The sequence below is a fragment of the Perissodus microlepis genome, chromosome 3 (assembly GCF_051167445.1).
Source record: "Perissodus microlepis isolate ML-2025 ecotype Zambia chromosome 3, ASM5116744v1, whole genome shotgun sequence".
Taxonomy (NCBI): Eukaryota; Metazoa; Chordata; class Actinopteri; order Cichliformes; family Cichlidae; genus Perissodus; species Perissodus microlepis.
The window spans coordinates 44,819,974-44,842,824 of NC_140463.1; the positions used below are offsets into that span (position 1 = coordinate 44,819,974).

At 40.9% G+C, this 22,851-nt stretch overlaps 1 protein-coding gene across 1 annotated transcript in view; it reads right to left on the reverse strand.

The window, feature by feature from the left end:
• Positions 1-22,851, reverse strand: part of LOC146391657 (mitogen-activated protein kinase kinase kinase 11) — a 49,215-nt gene that overhangs the window by 10,679 nt on the left and 15,685 nt on the right. Inside the window, exons 2-7 of the mRNA XM_084924607.1 lie at positions 12,527-12,707; positions 8,889-9,037; positions 7,718-7,893; positions 6,222-6,468; positions 3,262-3,378; positions 79-250 (exon numbers count right to left, since the gene is read on the reverse strand). Of these exons, the coding sequence (XP_084780733.1) occupies positions 79-250; positions 3,262-3,378; positions 6,222-6,468; positions 7,718-7,893; positions 8,889-9,037; positions 12,527-12,707 (1,042 nt within the window). The remainder of the gene's footprint in view (positions 1-78; positions 251-3,261; positions 3,379-6,221; positions 6,469-7,717; positions 7,894-8,888; positions 9,038-12,526; positions 12,708-22,851) is intronic.

Here is a 22,851-nt window from a genome sequence, read left to right on the forward strand (position 1 = left end):
AAGATTTCAACTTAAGCATGGTGATGGTTAAGCATATCAAATCCATACACACAGAAGGAATAAGCAATTCTGCCGTACCTGCTTTCCTGGGGACTAAGGCGCAGGACTTTAGGACTTTTGGGACTTTTGGGGCTCTGTGGCCTCCAATGAGGGCTCAACCTGAGGTCTCCGTTGACTTGTTTATGAGAAGAGGTATCCAGGGAGGGCCGGACTGGGCTGAGACCGAAAGTCCTGCTGTTGTCACTGGGTACTGCAGAGAAGAGGGGAGAGAATACAATCAGTATGAGCTTGTTTATTATCAGCTTAGTTGTGTTCTAATCGGGTGAGTACGATCATCTCTAACACAGTTGACTTTAGAGCTACAATTCATGAAACTTGAATTTGAATGAAAGTTTAAGCTCCAGCGGATCATGTGACCACAGCCTATACCACAATAACAGCCGAACAGTCACAGGGCAGAAAGTGTGAAAAAAGGTGCCAAAGTTATCTGGGGGGTTGAGCTCCAATGCAAACTTCTGATTAAAGCTGGCACTGCACCTGCCAGACACTGGCGGCACACCAGCGGGCTTGTGCTGCTAACACAAAGTGTGTGAACAGCGCGTGAACTTTCAGACAGCCTGGGCTCTACTGTCACAACACCTCGCAACATATGGACTCCATCACACCCTTCCTAAGGCCTCGAGGATCCTTCTCAGCATGTCAACACCCAACAAGCCAGAAGAGCTATAAGTGGAATGGGCACTACAGTTACATACTGCACATGTCAAGGTGAAAACTTTGAAGCTGTCAGTTTATTCCATTGAGTTGTGGTTCTGTTTTTATCCCCAGTGTTTTGCGCTGCCATTTCATTTCAGCTTCAGAAATGGGAAAAGTAAATATGCTCTCTGATTGGACATGCTGTATTATGTCCTTTGGCCTGTACTGCGGCAGAGGCCTGGCTGATGCACTTTACCGCCCGTCACTCTCCAGCACTATGTTTTCAAAGCAAGCACAGGAGGCAGATGATAGTGCTGGCGTTACAATTTTATAAAGATCACACTGTGGCTCCCCTTTCCCAGCCTTTTCCTCTCTGAACTCTTTTCCTTTTTCGGTGTGCCTCTATTAATATCAACATGCTTTCATAGAATATATTTTCTCATCATTTTGTAAAGCTCACAGGTTTTCTCCTCTGCCCCACGCTGATCAAATCTTTCTATTAACAGTGAAAAAAATTAAGAGAAATGCTTCTACTGTTGTTCGGACAGGAAATATATTTTGTTAACATATTAAAAAAATCCACACACTCCTCCACACTGATATATTTTTATTTAACAAACAAAAAGGCCAAAAAGGCAAGCCTTTTGTGGTTTTTGCACACATTTCTGCAGTGCTTCCAAAGGTCTACGGAGCCTAGATGTAAAAGTAAATGATACATTTCTTTCAACACAAGTTGGTGACATTGTGACACCGAGTTGATAACGGAATATTCGGAAATAGAGGTGGTTTTAGGTGTGAAAGTAAAATTGTGGACATCAGGAACTCATCAGAATAGTGAGCTGCTGCCTTTTAAAAGGACACATCTCTACATATGACCGAAAAGGCTCTTTGCCTTTTTCCAGCTTGGGAGGAAAACACAGGGAATGGCGATCGCAGAGGCAACGACGTCTGCCTCGGGTAGATGTTGGAAGATGAAAATGTTTTATTGTTACAATATATTTAACCTTTGCTACGTTGCACATTTTAAATGCTTTGGGATTTTAAGAAGCTTCTGAAAGGCGTCAGTGTGATCCTGCCTGGATGCTATTGTAACAACAAACGTTAGCTGGTTACAGGCTACAGGGCTGCTGCAACACAGCCAACACAATCATCTTTATGCTTTTTCCTTATTAACCTGACTTCTATCAATGTTTTGATTTTGCGCAAATGACAGCGTGGCGGCGATTCCCACGCTCTGTAGCATTTAGATCATCAATTAAAAGTCCAAATTTAGCCTGCTGTACCTCAGGTACTGGAACTGGAAGAAGGAAAAGGACTAATAGAACCAAATCTAATCCTGCCCCCGCAGATAGAAAAAATAAATAAATAAATGATGACAGCAGTATCCACAAGCTGCCAACACACATGACACAGCCAACCTACTGAAATGCTAAAAACACAAACTATTACAATCTCAGAGTTCAAAAACTCTCTAAAAATAAGAGGCAGTTTAATTTTCTACATATCTATTCAGTAAAAACATGGCACAGTGGAATCTAGCTCTGTGGACTAATGCAAATCAATTTGGCAGTTCTCTAGACAAATCAGTATGGGAGGCCCTTGCAATAAATCACTGTTTGCTACCGAGAGGGCAAGCATAAATATCCACTAAACACATTTTAATGACAGGCACACTCATGGCTTAGTGACTGCCATTAAGCAGAGTCATTAGGAAGTAAAGAAAACCAGCCCGCTACTTAATGAATAAATGAAGCTGGCAGATGTTTTAGATTGACTAACCACTTTATAGATAAATGTTTCACTGCAATTTGTGCTTTTATGTTAACCCGCGGTGGTAATTGTTTTGTGAAGTCTGTTTTATTGCCTGTTGCTACACCACAAAATTTCCTTTTGGATTGTATTAAAACGCTCCGTGACCTGCTGGCTACAATTTCCCTCCGAAGGGAAAGATCTCGGGGCGTTTGTCTAAGAAGCCGACAAGCAGGCGAGCAATGTAGATCTCTGCCGCTGCTGCAACCCTTCTCAACCCTTTTCTCCTGGAGCAGTGAATTCCTCCCTGCTTATTTTTAATTCAGTAAACCGCACTGTAGCCACTACATGCATATAAAAACTGTAGACGCTTAGTGCCTGGAAAACATAGCTGAATAGCTCCCCCCACTGCAGCACCGATGTAACTGCAATCAGCAGGGGAGCAGAGCAGGGCAGTGGCAGGAAAAAAAAAAGCTGCTGAGAAGTGCTGAGCTGCTGAAAGGAAGTCAGATAATATTTGGACTGGAACACACTATTGAAAAGGGAAAAGGGTGTGTGTGAGAGAGACAGAGCAGTGAGGGGGAGAGAGAGAAAGGGAGCTGGGGCCCACAGGGAAATGGGAAGACAAAAAGATGAGTGGGTGGTTGAGAGCACATAAAAGGAGTAAATTTGGAAATGGAGACGAGTAATGTCGCAACAGAGTCTGTGTGTGCATGCAAGATGGTGAGAGACGTTATTCTTTTGCTTTTCTCAGCGCGTTGAGAAACACCTCCACATACACTCGATATATATGTACGTAAAAATGACTGCACTCACACTGGATAGCGCGGAACCGCGGTCCAAAGGAAGGTGAGGAGCCCGAACCCAAATCGGGAGAGTTCCGCCTTTTCTCCAGGCCTGGGGATGCCTGCACCGTAATTTTATGGATGAAATCTGAAAGACACACAACAGGATGTAAGACATTCATAAAGTCAAGAAATGTCAGCTGTTTTTGAGGTTGCAACATTTTTTTAGCTTCCTTATTTCTCTAAAGTAGCCAAGAGTTTGCTTTTGTAGAAATCGAGTGTTACACAAATTGTGATAGCAGTATTTCATTACATATCTATAAAACACAGGAACTGAAGCAGACTTTAGCTGTCACACCTTCCACAGCTGATTTGTGCACTAATATGAGCCCCAATATGGCATTTTCCCCACGTTCTTTCAAATGCAATTGTATTTATCCTAGTACTCCTCATGTGTTCTTTGCAGTTATTACACTGTCATAATAACGAATAATTCGCGTTAATTCCAAGTGTTAACACATCAATTTGAAGTTTTCAGCGTTGAACCAAGCCAACCAGCAATGAAAGGACTCGTGACCATAAAAACATTTGATCTAGATAAAAAATAAATAAAAAAGAAAAGGTCAAAAAAGGCAAAGGCACAAGACTGTTGAAATAGTTTTTAAAGTGAAGGAACTATTCATCCCACTGCAACCCACAGCAAATCCCAAATTCCACAGCAAACAACTTCCAACCCTCTTGAACTGAGTCCTTTTCATTAGTTTTGTATAACAGCTTTTAATACACTTTGCAGTTTGTGGTGTGTGTAAAGCTTTGTTACTGATATGGTACAGTGCTTTGTTTGAGACTGCAATCACTGTTCTCACACTTTCTGAATTTTTCCCGCTCACTAAGCAACCTAATATTTGCGGTTTAAACATTTCCATGGTTACGCCTCCGCCAATCAGGGACATTGCTTTTTTGATTTAGGATTGTGGGTAGAGTAGTTTTTTCGAGAAAAAAAAAACAAGGTTGATATCATAGAGACTTGTGGTTTTTACAGGGGCATATATGGTATCACAATCTCGCAGCTCACATCAAGTCTACTTTGGGTGCTTACAACATTATGGCTCATAATCAAAATCTCTCTGCAGAACACAAACAGGATTTTTATTTTTAAAATCTCACTGATGAGCTTTGATATAGGCAGATACATAATTGGAGGATTCACGAAAGACCTTACTCTTTCCATGTATCAAGCATTAAGGAAGCTATTAGTGGCGATGGCAGATAAACACCAACACTGCTAATACTGAACTACACAACCTATGTTGTGTTCTGATTAATTAAACACTGAAAACATCCATTTCCTATTTTCAGTACTTATTTTTATCCTTGAGTTTCTTAATTCAGTCTCTTTCATTTCTGGACTGTGCACTCAAATTGCTAAATATGTTCTCAAATTATCTAGATTTAAAAAGTGCTGAATAAAGTCCGTGTTTAACTACAACACTGATATTACTCAGAAAGGCATGCAGGCCGATTAACACTATTCTATTCTATAGATAAACTGTAAAATTAATGAAAGACCTACATGTGGTGTCAGAAAGGAACTGCTACTGTTTGCTAAAGTTTGCTAGTGCATGTTGCTATGCTAATAGAGGTTAAACTAGCTAGCTAATTTAGCACATGAGGCAGCTAGCTTTAGCTAGTTAGCAAAAGTAGTGATTTTATGCAGAGTAACTGTTATGCAGTCGATAGACATGGAAGATAGGTGTATATGTTAAAAGCAGGACAGATTATTTACACTGTTACTATCCCAAAAATTTCACATTTATCTAAATTATTGCAAATCAGTCACCAATCTTGCTAGTGCTCAACTTGCTAAGGCAGCCTATCTGTTAAAAAGCCATATATGCAAAGCTTAATGAGTCTTCCTTAGTGAAGATTTTATGTTAAGATTTTATATTTCTGAAATGTTATGATTTAGATTTCTTACTTTTGTGTTTTAACACAGTTACAAAGTATCCCATGCTTTACTTTCTCAGATTTTTTTGAATATGTGTGTATGTGGGGAAAAAATATCCCAAAAAGGACACATAAGTATGTTCCAGCTACTGAACCCCCTCCAAAAAACCCACAATATATATGTTACTGCAGGGTATAAAGTGCAACTTTAATACAGGATGGAGAAAAAGACAATAATAATATTGGTGGGAAAAGGGGAAAAAAGAGAAAGGGATTCAGGCACATACTGTAAGAAGGAAAATAAAAACAGTGGCCAGGGAGCTAAAGAGGAAAAGGAGCAAGACAAAATGGGTGAGGAAGGTATGCTTAAAAAGAAAGAGGGAGAGAGAGGCACAGAGTGAGAGCAAGAAAGTGAGAGAGGCCAGCCAGCAGTCTGTCCATGGACAGGAAGTGTCGAGGCGTGGTTGGCTCACTCTCCCCTCTCATCAACCCCCCACCACTACCACCACATCACCGCCCTGCTGCTGCTGGGAAAGGCCTAACCACAACACACACATACACAGCGCGCATTTATGCACGCTTGCTCAGCCCAAAATACATGCTTTGAAACACTTGATGTGAACTGCTGCAGACTGTGTGACTTTGTGATAGCTCAGGACAAGAAACGGCAGTCAGGTGAGTAAGAGAAGAAAAAGAGGAGGGCAAAGTGAATCCTGGTCAGAGTAGATATCAGCAAGTCAGACCTGTGATCCACCTTTAAATGATTTATTTATTTATTTATTTTTAGATGGGGAGGGGAGCTGCTGAAAAAAAGATTTAAAAATGACAAAGTTTTTTATAATAGCGCAAAACTGCACCTGTCTGCAACCTCTCTTTCAAAATGTCAATCTTTACATGAGTTCAGCCCTGATAGCAATTTTCCAAGGAGCCGTGCTACAAAAATACCAGTCGTGCCACAAAAACTCTCCCTCACTTCCTTCTCACTGCTCTCTTGCATGTGTTTTTTTTGGACTGTTGTTATTTTTTGCTTGTTGAGACTCTGACCTTGGGGCATGCTGATCTTCTCGCCGTTCTTGGACTTGAGTTTGTGCTTTTTGAAGGTGCCCTTCCTCTTCTTGACATTAGGTTTCTCCTGGTTCTGGTTCAAGTGGAGGATGAGGAGGCTGAGCTCACGCTCGAACACATCCTGCTCCCACTGGGCCAGCTGTTGCTCACGCTGCCGCAGGAACTCTTCGTGAGATTTCTGCTCCAGAGCTGCTCGCTTTAGCTCCTCTTCACGGCATCGCAGCTCCTGATGGAGGGCGAAAAGGCAAGTGAAAGAAAGTATTTAGAAGTGAATTAATATCAGCAGGTCTCGTGTGTGTGACTGAGGTTATGCAAATTTACAGTTTAATGAAACAAAATTCTGAGAAAATTGGTAGCAGTGAAAGCTATTACTATGCATGATGACTCACAGCTGCTCTTTGACATTTTATTTGATGGGTTTCTCCTCCTGGGATACTACACTAAATACTCTGTTAAATACTGTGCTGCTAAGAACATGGCTAGAGGGGCTTGGTGACCCCCAGGCCATAGAAATATGGGAGAATAACAAAGACTGGCAAGACACCTCAGCTGCTGTGGCTCTTAGAGTTAGGGTACTTTTCCAGAAACCCCTGAAACATACAATATTGATGCTGAGGACTTTGGTTGTCCTGAGCTGTGGGATCTGCTCAAGCAGAGGGGATGAAAAGCCCACCTATGATGAGGCTGTGCTTAAAAACCAAAAATCCCACTATAATCCTGTTGTCATAAACAACTGTAGGCCTGACAGCTCCACCCTTCAACATTCATTGTGGAGTATATCCACTATCTCTCCTCTGCACATTTCCAAACCATCTCAACGTGAGCTGTCCGTCTGATGTACTTCTTTCTAATCTTGTCCCTTCTGGTCGCTCTGAATTAAAATCCTAACATCTTCAACCAGCCACCTCCAGCTCTCGCTCCTGTCGTTTTGTCAGTGCCACTGTCCCCGAACCATATGCCACAGCGGGTCTCACTACCACGTTGTAAACCTTCTTTTTCACTCTTGCTGCCATCCCTTTGTCACAAATCACTGCTGACACTCGTCTCCACCCACTCCACCCTGCCTGCTCTCTCGTTTTCATCCCACTTTTGCAGTGACCATTCCTTTGGCTGGTTGACTCCAAGTATTTAAACTCACTGAGTGAAGTAACAAACTTACTGCCCCCAAAAGACCAATTCGGAGCCAGAATAAATCTCCAGCTGATGGTGTGTTGAACCATAATAAATCAACGAAACACATTAAAATAAAAAACTGCACAGAAATGTCAACATGAACATTAACCCGGATCATGTGGTTAATGAAACATGTTCAGTTAAATGTCAGGAGTGGGCTTTGTGGAGGACTTCATTTTAATATCAGTACCATCAAGAAAGAAACCCAGATCTCCTGTTATTATTTAAAATGACATTTTCTAAATCAGAAGCTAGCCCTGGCAAGGGCATGGCTTAGTGATTCAGAGTTGAGGGCCTCTTACCTTCTCTTTAGCCCGGAGTTCATCAAACATGTCCTGGATCTCCAGTTTCCAGTCCTCCTGCAAGGAGTGGAACGAATCCTGCGGCATCTCTTCCTTCACCTGCTGCTCCAAGGCCATCAGCTGGGCCAGGATGGAACTGAAATTGGGTCTGCGATGGGGGTCCTGGTCCCAGCACTCTGTCACACATACAGGGGATACAGTGAGTCACAGGGATGCAATTAGTGCTACAGCAAAGTGACGTGCATATGTAGCTGTCCAGAAGTAATGGAACAATCAGAAATACAAAGCGATTAGAAGCGTTACGGTTGGGGGAAAAGATCAGAGGTCACTTTAACTGACATTAAGAGGACAAATTTACTCATTTCTAGGACAGCTTCATGTCTTTTGAGCATTTTCTTAAAATCAAGGGACCTGAAAGTCCCTCATTCATTAATTTTAATCCTCAGACAAAATGAAAAAAAAAGAAAAAAAGAAGGAGAATTTCATCATCCAACTGAATGCCGTCACATGAGATTTAAAGACTTAAAATTAGGTCAGATAACTACATGAGGCGTATATCTTTGCACTTATTGCATGTAATATTGAACAAGTAACCTGCAAAGCCTCTAATTTTTATTTACACATGTTTCAGGCACTTTGTGTGAGCACAATTTAGAGTCAAGCTGATCACTTATTCAAAGTGTCATGCTTAATTAACTTGCTGTGGGGAGTTTTGCATAATTTGCTTCTAAACTTTAGGCATTACAAGAAGATCAAAAACCAATCCGATAATTAATTAATCCTCTGAGGTGGCTACTGGTTGTTTTGTGCACTGATCCTGACTTAGGAAAAAACAAAAAACAAAAAAACCGACAAACTGACATCAAGGGAAAGGGAATCCAAGTGTCTACTTTTCTGGACCAGCTGGTAGCTTGACAGCAAGCACCCAGGTGGCATTTCTTCTTACTTTAAAACTAAAAAACAGAAGATAAATGGGCACAAATGTATTGCATAAGATGTCTTCTGCATAAAACGCTTCCTCTCAATGGCCACGTTATTGACAACATGCAGGGATTTGGGGAAATGGAAAAGAACGCGTGCTCGGGACAGCAACCTGATGTCACGCTAAAGTCCTGTCACGCCACGGAATCGAACGCCAAAATTTCATTACATTTCTGCAGGAGTGTACCACCTGACATGAGCTGCGCAAAAGGTTCGGGGCACGTGGAAGGGATGGGCAGGGTGAGCTTGTTGACGGCGACTCCATAGGCAACAGCGAGTCCATCGATCCCTCTGTAGGGTGCCTCTCCTGTTAGCAGCTCCCACAGCAGAACACCATAGCTGGAGGGGAAACAAGCCAGACAACGAGGCATGACACAGTGAGCTCGAGCCAAAATTAGACACAGGATGTTGGAACACTTCATTATGTTTATGCTGCATATACCACTTATATTTACATTTCTATGTGATATCAACCAAATTACCGTCGCATTTAAACAGCAAACAAAACCTCTAGGCTTGTGTGTTAGAAAGAAAATGATTTTGTTTCCCCCCCAAGCCGCCATGTGAGGATGTTTTTCTATCTGGAAGCTGTTAATGCAAACTACATTTCATTTATTTAACAGTGATAGCAAACAATGATCAAAACAAGAAGAAGAAGATTAAAAAACTCACAGCTAGGGTGTAAATGGACTGGTATTTATGTGCAACCCCAACTTCAAAACAGTTGACATGGTGTGTAAAATATAAATATAATACAGAATGAAGTGATTTGCAAATCTCATAAACCCAGAAAAGAGAAAATACACTAATTTAAGAAGAAAACATAGTCTTCAGGATTTTATTTTGAATTTGATGAGAGTCTCAAAAAAGTTGGGACAGAGCCATGTTTCCCCACTGTGCCACATATCCTCTTCTTTTAACAACAGTCTGTAAATGCCTGGGAACTGACGAAACCAACTGCTGGACTTTTGGGGGAGGAATGTTGTAATCTTACTCGCAGTGATGACATGAGGAGACCAAACAACTAATGTCACTGTGAGTTTGGAGGCTATTCATGAGGTAAAAGGCAGACTGACAACCTGTTCAGGGGTAACACATTCCTGCCTACGGCCAATTTAGAACCAGCAGTTTATCAAACATGCATCTATGGACTTCAGAAAGGAGCAAGCAGAGATAACCAGAGAGAACCCACACAGCAGGCGGGGAACTTTTCACTGCTCTTCCGATGAGTAAATGAGCTGTTCTACAAGTTGAGCTAGACTTACACTAAGTGGGATATGAACATTCAGCATTAAAGACATTTTAATCTCGTGTACCCAGACAAGCTACTCCCTGCTGCAGCCTGGAGTAGACAGGAAGAGAAGTGAAGGAGGAGCATGTAAACGGTGTTGTGGATAAAGTGGTATAATTGAGCTATTTCGACCAGCGGTGGATAAAATCAACACACCTTCTTAGAAGACAAAATTATTTAAAGAATAATTGATTAAAATATGTTTCAGTTTCAAGAATTCAATACCAATTCAGTATACAATGACTTGCAAATCAGTGCATTCTGTTTTAATTCACGTTTCAGGAAAGAAGGTAAGATGATAACTTTTAAATCCGGGTCATCTTTCATTCCAATTCATGCTTTGTACAGCAAAGATTATCTTTTATACCTTCTCTATGACAGCGGTGACAGAGAACCAAGAGGTCTTTGTGCAGTGGAATATTTCTGCTTGATGAAACACGTGCTTACATAGCACTGTGAACTCATGCATGCAAAACTTGCGCAAACACAAGTACACAAAGACACACACACACACACAGGACTTTTGAGCCCACACAATGGGATCAGCCCTGTGTCCTAAGAAGATGAAGTGTGGCGTAGGACTTGGATCTCCCACACTGTCAATTAGCCCTCGCCCGGACCTGACTGAACACACACTGGAGGCTCACTAAGTGGAGAGCGCAGGCCGCAGCCTTTTTTTATTTAGTTCTTTAATTACAACTTCCACACACTGTGACTATGCAGAAACGCCGCTCGCCGGCTCGCCCCGAAGCGGTCGTCGTCTGCGCATGGTGGCTTTGGAGACGAGCGGCCGTGGACAGATGAGAACGAATACAAAAACAAAGATTAGCCTTCATTTCTTCAGAGCGGGGCTGCCTGCCGGGCTGCCTGTTTGCTTGTTTCACCGGTTTCCAGATTCTGCAGTGAAATTTCACTTTGTGTGGGTTTGCAGTTGATGGACAAAGGCTATGGAGACTGCCTGCCTGCTGAGCTGGTTTCATATAGGATCTGTATGTAGAAGTTCACATCTATAGGATTACAATTAAACCACAGCACATTAGAGTTAACATGCTTCTTTTTTTTTATAGTTTTATCTGTTGCTCAGTGAAAACATCCCTGCTGCCTTATTCCAAATGCAAATTCATGTACTGTTCACTTCAATCACAAATCCCCTCTCAACAAATCACACAGTTGTTTAAGGCATTATTATAAAACCACAAGCCATAATCAAGGGACTCTGTGTAGATGTGGCCAGACACACACACACACACACACACACACACACACACACACACACACACACACACACACACACACACACACACACACACACAAAGCTATTCCCAGATAAAGGGCTGCGGTTAGGTCGGGTGTGTGGCCTCCTTCTCCGTCTATACTGGAGACAATGGGACAGTGTGCAGCACACATGTCCCACAACAAAGCACAGAGCAGCTTTTTGAAGAGACGCCATCACATGGTCGTGGCAGCCTTGCTGCAATCCATCACTCTGTCCCTCCATCTCTTCATCACAGAGTCTCCCACTATCACTTCTCTGTTCTTTCACCCTCTAATTCTAACCCATCACTTTGTCCTTTGGACGACAAGTCTACATACACACAAAGCTTCAAAAGACCAATTTCAAATTCTTCAACAATACCAACAGAAAACACGGACATATATGAGCTCCTTCAGTAAAGTCACCTTGCCGATGATTAAACTGCTAACAATTTTAAGGATTTTGAGATATCTAAAGTCTCCTTATACCTCCCTTTCCTTTTACCGGTAAATTTCTTGCTGAAGCTTGCTTGAAGATTCATTAGCTAAGCTTGGCATGAAGGCTGTAAAAGCGGAAACGGCTAGCCTGGAACAATGCCAATTAATTAACAATAAGCTTTAGCCATGGTGGTGGGTGGATGTTATAAACTTTCCACAAAGCAAGGCTGGGCGCTTCCCTATCCTGTTCTCCTTTATTGCTAAGGTAAGCTAATAGCCTTCAGGCCTTCCTTTATATATACATATATATGAGTGAGAGTGGTTTCTCCTAGACTGGGTGCTTTGGGAGGATGGGTGTTACTCTTCACCTTTAGTTTTAGACAAAACAACACTTGTCAAGAAGCTTTTCTTGCACTTTAAGTTGGCCAACAAGTTGTGGGAGTCATCAACTCCAGTAACACCATCCTCTCCTCAGCTACTCCCTTCCCTGATGTGCTCCTCCCTGCCCTCTCACTGTTTCGCGCAGGGAAACTAGAGAAACAAGCCTGACAATGAATGATTGCAAAATGCAGAAGAGACTGTGACACTGTATGAAAAAGGTGAACTTTTTGTAGTAAATAAATCACTTTTTAATTTTTTGTTTTGTGTGAGTAGGCCAGATGGCGAAGGCAATGGCGGCAGACAATCGTTTGTTAATTTAATGTCTGCAAGAAAGGAAAGAATCATATTTGCTCAAATGTAAAGCTATTCTTGTAAGGTGTTGAGAATTACATCATCTCTTTTCCCAGGCCACAACAGTCTTTTAATAACAAACCGTTTATAAGGACACACATTCACAGACTTACCTCCAGACATCACTGCCTTTGGAGAACGTGGAGGACTTGATGACTTCCGGGGCCATCCAGGCATAGGTGCCAGCGGTGCTCATCTTTGTGGTCTTGTGCCATTCTCTTGCCAGGCCAAAGTCTGTAATCTTCAACGTCAACCCCTCCATACATTCATTTTCTATGGGCTCAGCCAGAAGAACTTCAGGAAGACGATGTAGATGGTAGGTAGAAAGGAAAGGGTGGGGGGTGGGGGGGAGACAAATTAATAAAAATGTTTACTATGCAAGTCGTTTTGGTTAAAAGTCATTGAAATGCATCACTGCAGAGATGCATACTGCACTTGTCTTGCTAGTAGCAGGGAAAAAAATAAACGTCACACTAAACTGAGCAATGTCTTCAATACACACATTCACACATTGTCAGTTTCTTTTTCACTTCCTCTTCCTCTTATTTTAGGCCTCTAAAATTCAAGTCGACAAACATAATTTGCTTCAATTTGACCAATCGATGGAACTACATAAACCTCTGCCTAGTTAGACTGGCAGTGGTAGGTGATCGGCAGCGTATACAATACGCTATATAATACGTTAGCACGTCAAGCTGACCTGTGCATGATTGGGAGCTGGGCCAGACTCTGTCTCCACCCTCAGCTGAACTGAGCTGTGCTGTCAGTGAACTGGCTCGACATGTTGGCCACATGAGGAAATATATAGAGGAAGCACCATTTCTAAAACAAATGTGTTTGGCGACTCCAATAAAGAAGTATTTCTTTTAGGAGCTATTATGATACCCAAATTAAAAGTCTTCCAGCCTTTCTGTTTTTAATCATTCCCCCCATTAAATTTTTTATCCTCAAACTAGCCTGTTAGCAAAATCACCACCGCATTTCTTAAGCTAGCTTAATAACTATTCTCAAATTTAGCCAGCTAGCTCCTGTTAGCTAAAGGAACAGCAATTATATACTATATAAACTGTTTTAATAACAGTTAATGATATACACTTTAAACAATATCAAACCTCTTTAACTGTTAAACCTCGGGCAACTACTAAATGGGTTATCACACAGCCAAATACATTAAAAATACAAAATTGTTCTGTATAACCAGCTAACGTTAGCTACAGCCACTTCACTTTGATACTTAACTAATAAAAATGTTACCTATAGAAATAATTATTGGCTTATTTTATATTTACTGCATTTTATGCAGCTTCTTATTGCCAAATGCAGAATGACTTACATTTTCTGAAATCACTCACTACTCACTGTATAGAGGGCCTGGATGCATGGTTAATATTGCGATACCCTGTTAGAACCACTTATCTCTGTAGGATATTGTATCCCACAGAGACTTCTGAAAATAATAATTTATAAATGAGCAAGGCTTTAATAGTTGCAATAAAATGTATTTTCAATTCAATTCAAACACCCATTTCTTTTATGCTGGTGCTTTTGCCTGATGTGGATCAGTTTTAAAAGGTGCAGAAAGGAATGATAAAAAATATCTCCTTCAGCCTATTAGATTAAGGGCGGCATTTAAAAATGCCATCGCGAGATATTTATTTGCACAAACTCAACAACTCAAACTCAAAAAAGAAACGTCTTTCATCTTGCTGCCCTTCCACACAGAAGGGCATCACAAGAGCTCACAGTGTGCACCCATCTCAACTGCACAAACAAAAAAATATTACTGCAATATTGCAAGTAAAGTTTATTCCTGTATTCTATTTTCATTAGTGACACTCATTTTTCCAGCCTCTTATCTGGCGCCTACAGACCGCCATCTGACTGCTGAGCTACAAGTATGTTCAAAGCAAGCAGAACCCACAGCTATAAGTCTAAACAGCTCTTTAAAAGATGTAATCTTATGTTTTTCCTTACTGGCTACATATAGCATTACAGTGTTCATATTAAAGAGAGCCAAAGTAGAATTTAAATAATACTCAAGAGACATAGGACCTGTTCCGATATTTCGTGCTTTAAAAATATGATCTTTTTTTCCCCATTTCAGACACAAAAAATAAACAGATTTCCCTGACATTTATCGTGTGTAGTTGTTTATTTACTCATTTATGCTGTGCCCAACTCTGGTCAGATGATTGCTGTGTTTCCAAACACGAGTGCAACCAACAGGGAAGTGGCAACGTGCCCTCTGTTAGGAAAACTGAGCAACATTAATGCTCATAATTTAAGCATTTTACTTTTTTTACTTTTTGTTTTTCAACTGTTGCAAATGCTGATACTGATAGTTTGGCAAAAAGCTAATAGCAGCTGATAATACCAGACTGTCAGTAATGTCGGCGCGCTGATAAATTTCTCGGCTCTATTAAAAAATATCTTATCTTTGATTTGGTCAGTTGTAATTTGATACAACAGAGGAAGCTTCCAGTGGGTTCCTGTTTTTGTCCTCTCAATAATACACTTTCCTGTCAATCCAACATTGATTTATTTAATATAAGGCGGCACTACTGTTCCTTATTGCATTTATCATAGTTCTGTTCATATAACCTGTTTATATTGCGTCTACATACATACATATCGGCTGACATATCAAAATATCGGAGCATTGGTGTTAAAGGTTCCGGGCGATGTGGGGAATTTCTGTACATGGGTTTTAGGTATTTTCATAATGATGCTAAGGTGTAAGGTTAAAATATAAAATACTTAATTATTATTAGAAAATGGTAAAATGTATATGCTTACTTATTAAAGTGTGTGTGTTATATATAGATGGTGGAATTGAGGTAAACTAAGGTAAACAGGTAAACTCACCTGTGAGTAAATAATGGTTTAGTCCTATAATAGCTGAGAGTATTTAAGGCTGCCATTTGTCATTAGACACTGATTTGTGCGGCTGCTTGAAGGCTTGACCTGGCATTCATTATCCACGGAGTTATATTATTTGTGGACAAATAAACACCTCTTGTTTCCAAAGTACTCTGCCTCAGCCTTCATCTCCAGCCGCAAAAGGCCACTTTGTTACAATCGGTATTTGTACAGAACCTAAAAACACCCATTTCACTGGGCTCTAATTTTTAAAGCCTAAAATGTCCAGTGAATTGCTTCAATGACATTTTGTTTGCTGAAACTTTGGCTTTCTTTAATATGAACATAATGTAATGGTCTAAAGGTCTTTTAGTTCTATGTTTCACATAAGTTCTTTTTTACTTTAGATTTATGCACACCTGACAATGCTGGTAGAAAACTGTCCTTATTGTTAATGCCTGTGTGCTTATAATGACTAGTGTATGTGTGCATATATTACAGCAGGGCGATATGACCAAAAATATTTATCACGATATACATTCGAAAATTTGCGATAACGATAACTGACGATATAATTGACACTAGACAAAATACTTTACAACTCAACTTTTTTAGTGCAAAAAAAACAAAAACAAATGTATTTTCACTTAAACAAGCAGCTTTTTTAAGTGCATTAAAGTTATATAAAAAAAATTAACAGTGCAAATGCAAATTCCTTGCTGACAGTTTAACCAAAAGGCATTTCCAGTGGAAATTGGCTGACATATCCTCAGCATAACCATGTATAATATCCACAAAACCTAAAAAGAGGTTATACACACACAATACGGTAATATTATGTTGAAGCACAGTACGTATCACTCCGCGAGGCTCCTGCCTCTGATAGCCGTAATGCTCCGACAATCCATCAAGCGGTGCGGCTTCGTAGCTTAGCAAAGTCGTACTGAAACATTTGACAGATTTTCGAGCGCCGTGTACCACATAAAATCTTTCGAGGTCAGTAAACACAACCAAAATTCATACATAAGGCACACAGGATTATAAGGGGCACTGTTGATTTTCAGAAAAATCAAAGGATTGATTTTAAGTGTGCTGTATTTTCCAAAAAACACGGTAATAACGACGGCCCGCTAGCATGCGCTACCAAAAATAGTGCTTTGTTGTGTATCTGACGGACGAAAGCTAAACCAGTTCCACACCACTGAAGTTGCAGCATTTTTACAAATCAATTCTGGTTCATCCGTTTCATTCAACGATCCACTTTCACTCTTCTCATTCTGCGCGTTTTACCCATATTCTATCGCGATATTTCATTTTCCTATCGTTGCCCAACATTACACCGGTATTACCGTGTAGCCCAGCCCAGCCCTAGCATATATCTTCAGTATTGTCAGTATGAGGATATTATATTTTCTACATGCATGAATCTGAGGTATATTTATGCTTTAGGCAGGGAAGAAGGTGCTCAATCATAAGAAAGCAAATGTGTGGCAGGTTCTTATAATTGCATTCGAATGTAATTATAACATGCAGTATAATTGCATGGAGTATAACTAAAATAAAATGTAAAACACTCAGTAACGCACAGCTTTTGACCTACACATTACCAGAACTGTGCATACTGGGATTGTGTGAAACTCTAAGCAAAGTATAAAATGCAATAAGTTCTATATTTTGTTAACCAGTCAGTGTCAGGAAATCTTGCAGCACTGAAAGCCTCGCCAGGCAGGTTTCTATGAAAGCAGAATATAAAGCTGAGGATTTCTGTCGCTGCAGTGTGACTCTGTATCACATGTCTCAGTGAGATCGGCAGCCGTGCCTCTCTTCCCCTTTGCTGGCAGAGTGGGCATTGCTTAGGGCAAGGCTGGCTGTCAAACTCAGGGAGGAGAAGCAGCAAAGAATTTCACTTATTATAGGGAAGTAAGACTCCAACTATTTGCAGTCACTTTCCGACTCTCTAGGCTCGGCTCTCTTTCCCTTTTTTTCCCCTCTCGACTTCACTGAAAAATCTATTTTCTCCTCCCTCTGTTTTCTTTATCCACAAATATATGAATTTTTATCATTTTCCAGATATATAACCGACTCTCGCCCTCCCTCTCTCCGTCTCTTTTGTTCAGACATCCTGTGCTGTGCCTCGTAGCCCAGAGGCAGCAAGTTTGACGTCACAAAGGAATGCATCACAAGAGGTTGTGTTGTCTGCTCTGTGTGTGAGAACATTGGAGGGAATAGGAGACACGGTTCTTTCATAATGTACTTGCATGACAAATTGTGCTCCCTGGTCATCGAGACACCATCCACAGCCGTGCATATTATTTTGTCCATTCTGTCTGTAAGATGATGGTAGGTGCAAAGCAAGACGATAAATTGAGGCTTTTACCTTATATTCTTACAGACCGAAAGCTTTTTAAATGGGGGCGGGGGCTTTAAAAGCATGTTGACCACCAACTTTTTTGCTTCATTATCAACTTCTGCCTCACAACGAAGACCCAAACAATGAAGTAGCAAAAGAAGCCAACAGCCAAAACAAAAAAAAGCCTCTACTGCTGCACATTTAACTTTTCTGCAGAAAATCAATTTCTGTCCATTCTTTGCCTGAGTCACTGTTTCTGTCAATTCCACAGGCCACAGGGAGGGGTGGGGGTATTTACTGCAACAGGCCCTGATCCCTTGCTCTACTTCTTTTGTCCTACTGCTGGTCAGCGTCTAGTGAAAACAAGCCCTGGTCAGTCACCCCCATTTCCACCAGGATGCTCGATCTCTGTGCCATGACCCTACTTCCGGGCAGTGACGTTGATATCTGTCTATTAGCCTGCTCTAACAAGGATCTGGCTTTCTTTGAAGGGGGGAAAATAAAGTTCCCACCGACGGCTGCTTATTGCTATTTTAGTAAACAGAGGTTAAGAGGGGTCACATGGCTGCAGACACAGAGTGAGACAGAGCAGTGGGAAGTGTTGGTGCTGTGAGGGAGCGAGCAGGGGTGTCACAGAGAGAGAGAGTAGCTGACTGTTGATTGTTATCATATGATAGAGGAACATGGGGCACAGCTATAAGTGGCTGGGCTAGAAAGCAGAGCTATAGATAACTGTGTACACACACACACACACTACATTTGCAAAACGATGCACACACAGGCACTTAACACACATTTGCCACATTTGACTTTTAGCAATATTCCCAGATGCACACAAGCATTGAAGTATGAGAAAAATGTACACACACAAACACACACACACACAAAAAAAAAATTAAAAGGAAGGCATGAAAACACACCACTGAACTAGTTCACACAAACAAACAGAGGTGCAGAGTAAATCCCACGGGTGCGCTACGACAGGTGGACCAATCATCAGCCTTTGACACGACACCAGTCCTCAGAGTTGGCGGTCACAGGAATGAAGTCATTTATCCAATGGAAATGAAGGGGAAACGAGATCTATGCAACAGATCATTTATTAATAACTTTTGATGACAAGTAAAGAAATTTTTAAGATTATTCATGCGTCCACAGTTTATGAATTTGTTGTCTCACTCTGTGTCACATTCACTTGAAATCACGTAGGAGCAGGTTAGCAGTAATGTTACGACTTTTACTTTACACAAATAAAAGTATAAACTATACATTTCATTCTAGATTCCCAGTAGCAGTGTCACCATTTATTATATATTGTGCAGTAGGGAGAGAAGAAGGCCAAAGAAGTAGTCATTTCCAAAGTCTGCATGTACGTTGCAGCTGCACGGACGATATGTAGAAACTTCTAGACTGTTATTTAGCAAACATTCCATCGATTATGTGATGTTAATAGGTCTGAGTACAGAGGCATTCTGTAGGGGGGGACAAGTGGGCATGAATCCATCACAATCCTGCAGAGATTTACTGCAAAAGCCAACAGGGCCATAAATAAAAAAAAATACATAAATAAACAAATAAATAAATAAATAAGTAAATAAACACACACCAGAGCAGAGGTGATAGACCGTTTCATAACACACACAACAAACAAACAAAACCTATGCACATAAATGTGCTTGCACTTACAGCTATAACCTACCTATACTCAAACTCACGCGTGCACACATGCAACCACACAGAGAAACAAACACACGAAACAAAGTCTCAGCACATGTACACATGACATTCTTCTTCCACTTCCTGATCTGAGGCAGAGTGCATTCACAGTTTAGCTCCTGTTCGGCCATCCTCCTCTGACCACCACCGTCACACTGACGGCAAATGGCGTGCTAGTCAGCTGCTTACTGGACACGGTGTGGCTAAACTCCGTGTCCAAATCAGCCACTGACCCACATAATAATAATTGTGCTGCTGATATCTTCAAAACTATGTGAAGCAATAAATTCATTAAGAAAGAAAGTCTACAAATAAATTGTTCTGAACTAAAATCATAACATGGAGGGATACGGGAGTGCTTTTATCTACCTCCCCTGTTGTCTCCCATATTAATCACATTTTAAGGAGGTGTGTGAACCAAAGAGATAAAAAGAGGAGGAAATCCAGCTCTCCTTCAAAGGATAACGGCAAGTATCACGACTAGATCGGTCTTGCCCAGTCAGAGTGTCTTCCTGATTGAGAGGCACGAAACCAACAATGTCACCACAAAAACACCATGGCTGTTCTCCATGGCAACGGCACTCTGTTTAGCATTGTTTGTTGTTCAGAAACAAGAGTGTGTCAGTTGCAGACATGACTCCTACCAGCGGTGGCCTAGATATGATAGTGGCTGTGGGAGTGAGTCAACTCTGCAACAGAATCCCAGAGTCATGGCTTTTTTTCAGGGGTCTTTCCAGCACTGATTAAACATGTGCTTACCTGACTGATAAAGGCAGCGGTGCCTCATGGACAAATATGGGCTATTATACATTCCCCACATTCTTCACATGGCATTTAAGAAGCAAAGCTTCTTGTTCTGCTCACATTTACTGACATTACCCCAGATTTACTGGCAAATACTAATGGGAAAGGGTCTCTTAATATGCTGTCACAGATTAACCATTAAGCCTATCAAAAAACATGTTGCTTTGACTTTTTGTTGTAGTCCAGTTTTCAGTAGAGATGCACCAGTTGCAGTTTTCTTGGCCAGTAAATTGACAGCGTATACAAACAAACATCTATTTTTATTCAATGCAGCAATATTATTTCAGAATTTTTTTTTAAAAAAGGTATTAAACTTGATAATTTTACCCAAACTGCAGCAAGTTATAGTATCTTTTTTCATTGAAAGGACTGGAAATAGAGTGCTACTGGACTCTATTACTTTATTACAAAGTTGGTGCAAAGCCTGCTTGCACCAACTTTTAGGTATATTTTACCTTATAGAACAAAAGCAGGTGCAACAGATTTATATAACACAAGAAATGTTGGTCAATTTATATCATTTTGATGGACATTTATAACTTCACTGGAAAAAAAGGCCACCAAGCCTTTTCTCTTTTTTCTTGTTTTCACTCATCTCCATAATTTTCCTCCTCCCTGTTTTGATCCCTTGCTCATACAGAGGCTGCCGTTTGTGATTGGCTAAATAAACTTGTCTACCATAGCTATATGAAGCAGAATGTGTTATGAATTTTACTTTGTTTTTCATTGACAGTATTGTTTCATTTAGTTCGTTTTTTAATTTTTATTTTTACACTCTGCCTTTGACAAAACAGGATATTATTAGTTATCCTTTATGGATCAAGTGTTCCAAAAACTACTATGAACGGAGCACATTAGATCCACCACAGCTGTTAATGTAAACTGTATTATGCGACATTTGAAAAAAGGAAGTTTAGCAGGCATAGAAAAATTCGCTAAAGCGGACTTAAACAGTCACTGGCAGGTACTGACATACAAAAAGCAACGTCTGGCTTAGGCTCACGCCCTCGTCAAGGACACTGAACATACAGTGCATGCAGCGACAAAGGCTATAAACTTTCACATCCAAAAGTCTGCCTCTTCACTCTGCACCTCATTTAATTATCTTCTTCCCTATAATTCCAAACTGCAGCTACATCTCCATCTCTCACCACTTGTTTCTATGTATGGTATGATTCCTCACCCCTGTTAGTTTCTGCTAGGGTTGGACTGATAATTACCCGAGGATACTAAGCCGGCATTGACTGAAAACTCGCGCCATACTTGGTGTGCATTTTTTAAAAGGAATAATAATCTGGACAAAACACAAAAAAACTAATTCTTTTCAACAAAAAGGTCAAATGAAAGAGTGCATAGTATCGCTCCATGGCCAAAATTATCTGTGCTGGTCTTTAAATGCCGACATCGGGTCGACCTCTGTGCTCTCTCTACCTTCCTCCCTCTCCCTCCTCCCTGCCCTGCAACCCGTAGGCGAGGGGAGAATTCCGGCAGGGTGGGGGCTTTCCCCAGGAAGAACGGGAGCTTTGTCCCCTGAGGGACGAAGCCATAGCCTGACAGACAGTTTGGCAAGCTCTGACCAGGCAGCGAGCAAAGGAGAGAGAGAGAGGGAGAGAGATCGGGTACAATCATAGTGCAGATGTCAACTCACGGCGAAACTGGCGCTCATGCCACTGGAGTTTCGCCTTAGCTCAGGGGTGCATTCAAAGTTGCTCGCTGAGCGCGAGAGTTAAGCAACGTCAGCAGTTTAAACACTAGGCCACAACTAACCAATGTGTGCTTTCCGTCTGAGGCGGCACATCTTCCTTATTTGATATGCGTAAAGATAAAGTTGTGATTGATGTGCACTTTTGGTTCACTCACTGCACCACAGGGCTGTCATTAGTAAATCCTGAATTCCCTGATCAGAATGCACTCATACTATCACTCTGCATGGTGCCTTAAAACATCACTCATTTCCTGTAAGACGCAAATCATGCTCAGCTGCAGAGAAACATTATATATAGTCATGATTAGTTTGACAACCTAACTGCTGTCAGAGCCTTGATGGGGAGGATGATGTTTGCAGCAGTTTGTGGAAAATCAACCCTCGCGAACTCATCCAAGTAAGTTGGAAGATAATGTTGGTGAACCTGTTGGCTTGCAGCGTTTGCCCTGTTAGACTTGTTTTATAGGGAGAGTCTTAATAGATAGATGCAAACCCTGAGAGCGGGGTGATGTAACTTCTCAGAGGGAGGCAGCCATGTCCCCTTTAGCATGTTTCTGTTTTTACTACAGGCCATGAGAAGGAGTCAGCCAGTTAGCTAGCTTAATTTGTAGTTTCATATCTAAACTGAAACTTATCCTTGTTTTACATCTGAATTTAAAAACCTTTTAACGTTTCTATTCATTGAAATTACAGAAATAAATTGTTAGAACAAAAATATCACTGCTAGCTAAAATCTTTAAATAAATATAACTTGCATTCATGAAAACTGGGTAAAAACATATCTTTGAGAGATTAAATTTTAAATTCACTAAGCCTAAATAACTTAGAAGTTGGGTTTTTTCTGGCTCACAATGGGCTATTAAGGGGGAAGACTAGGTATCTATCAATGCACCGCAGAAGCAGTAGCGCTACCAGAAATCTATCTGCAGCTACTTTATGTTCCAAGTACTTTGTGACAAATAACTGAGCAATATACAATTATTATTATACCCATTACACCATCT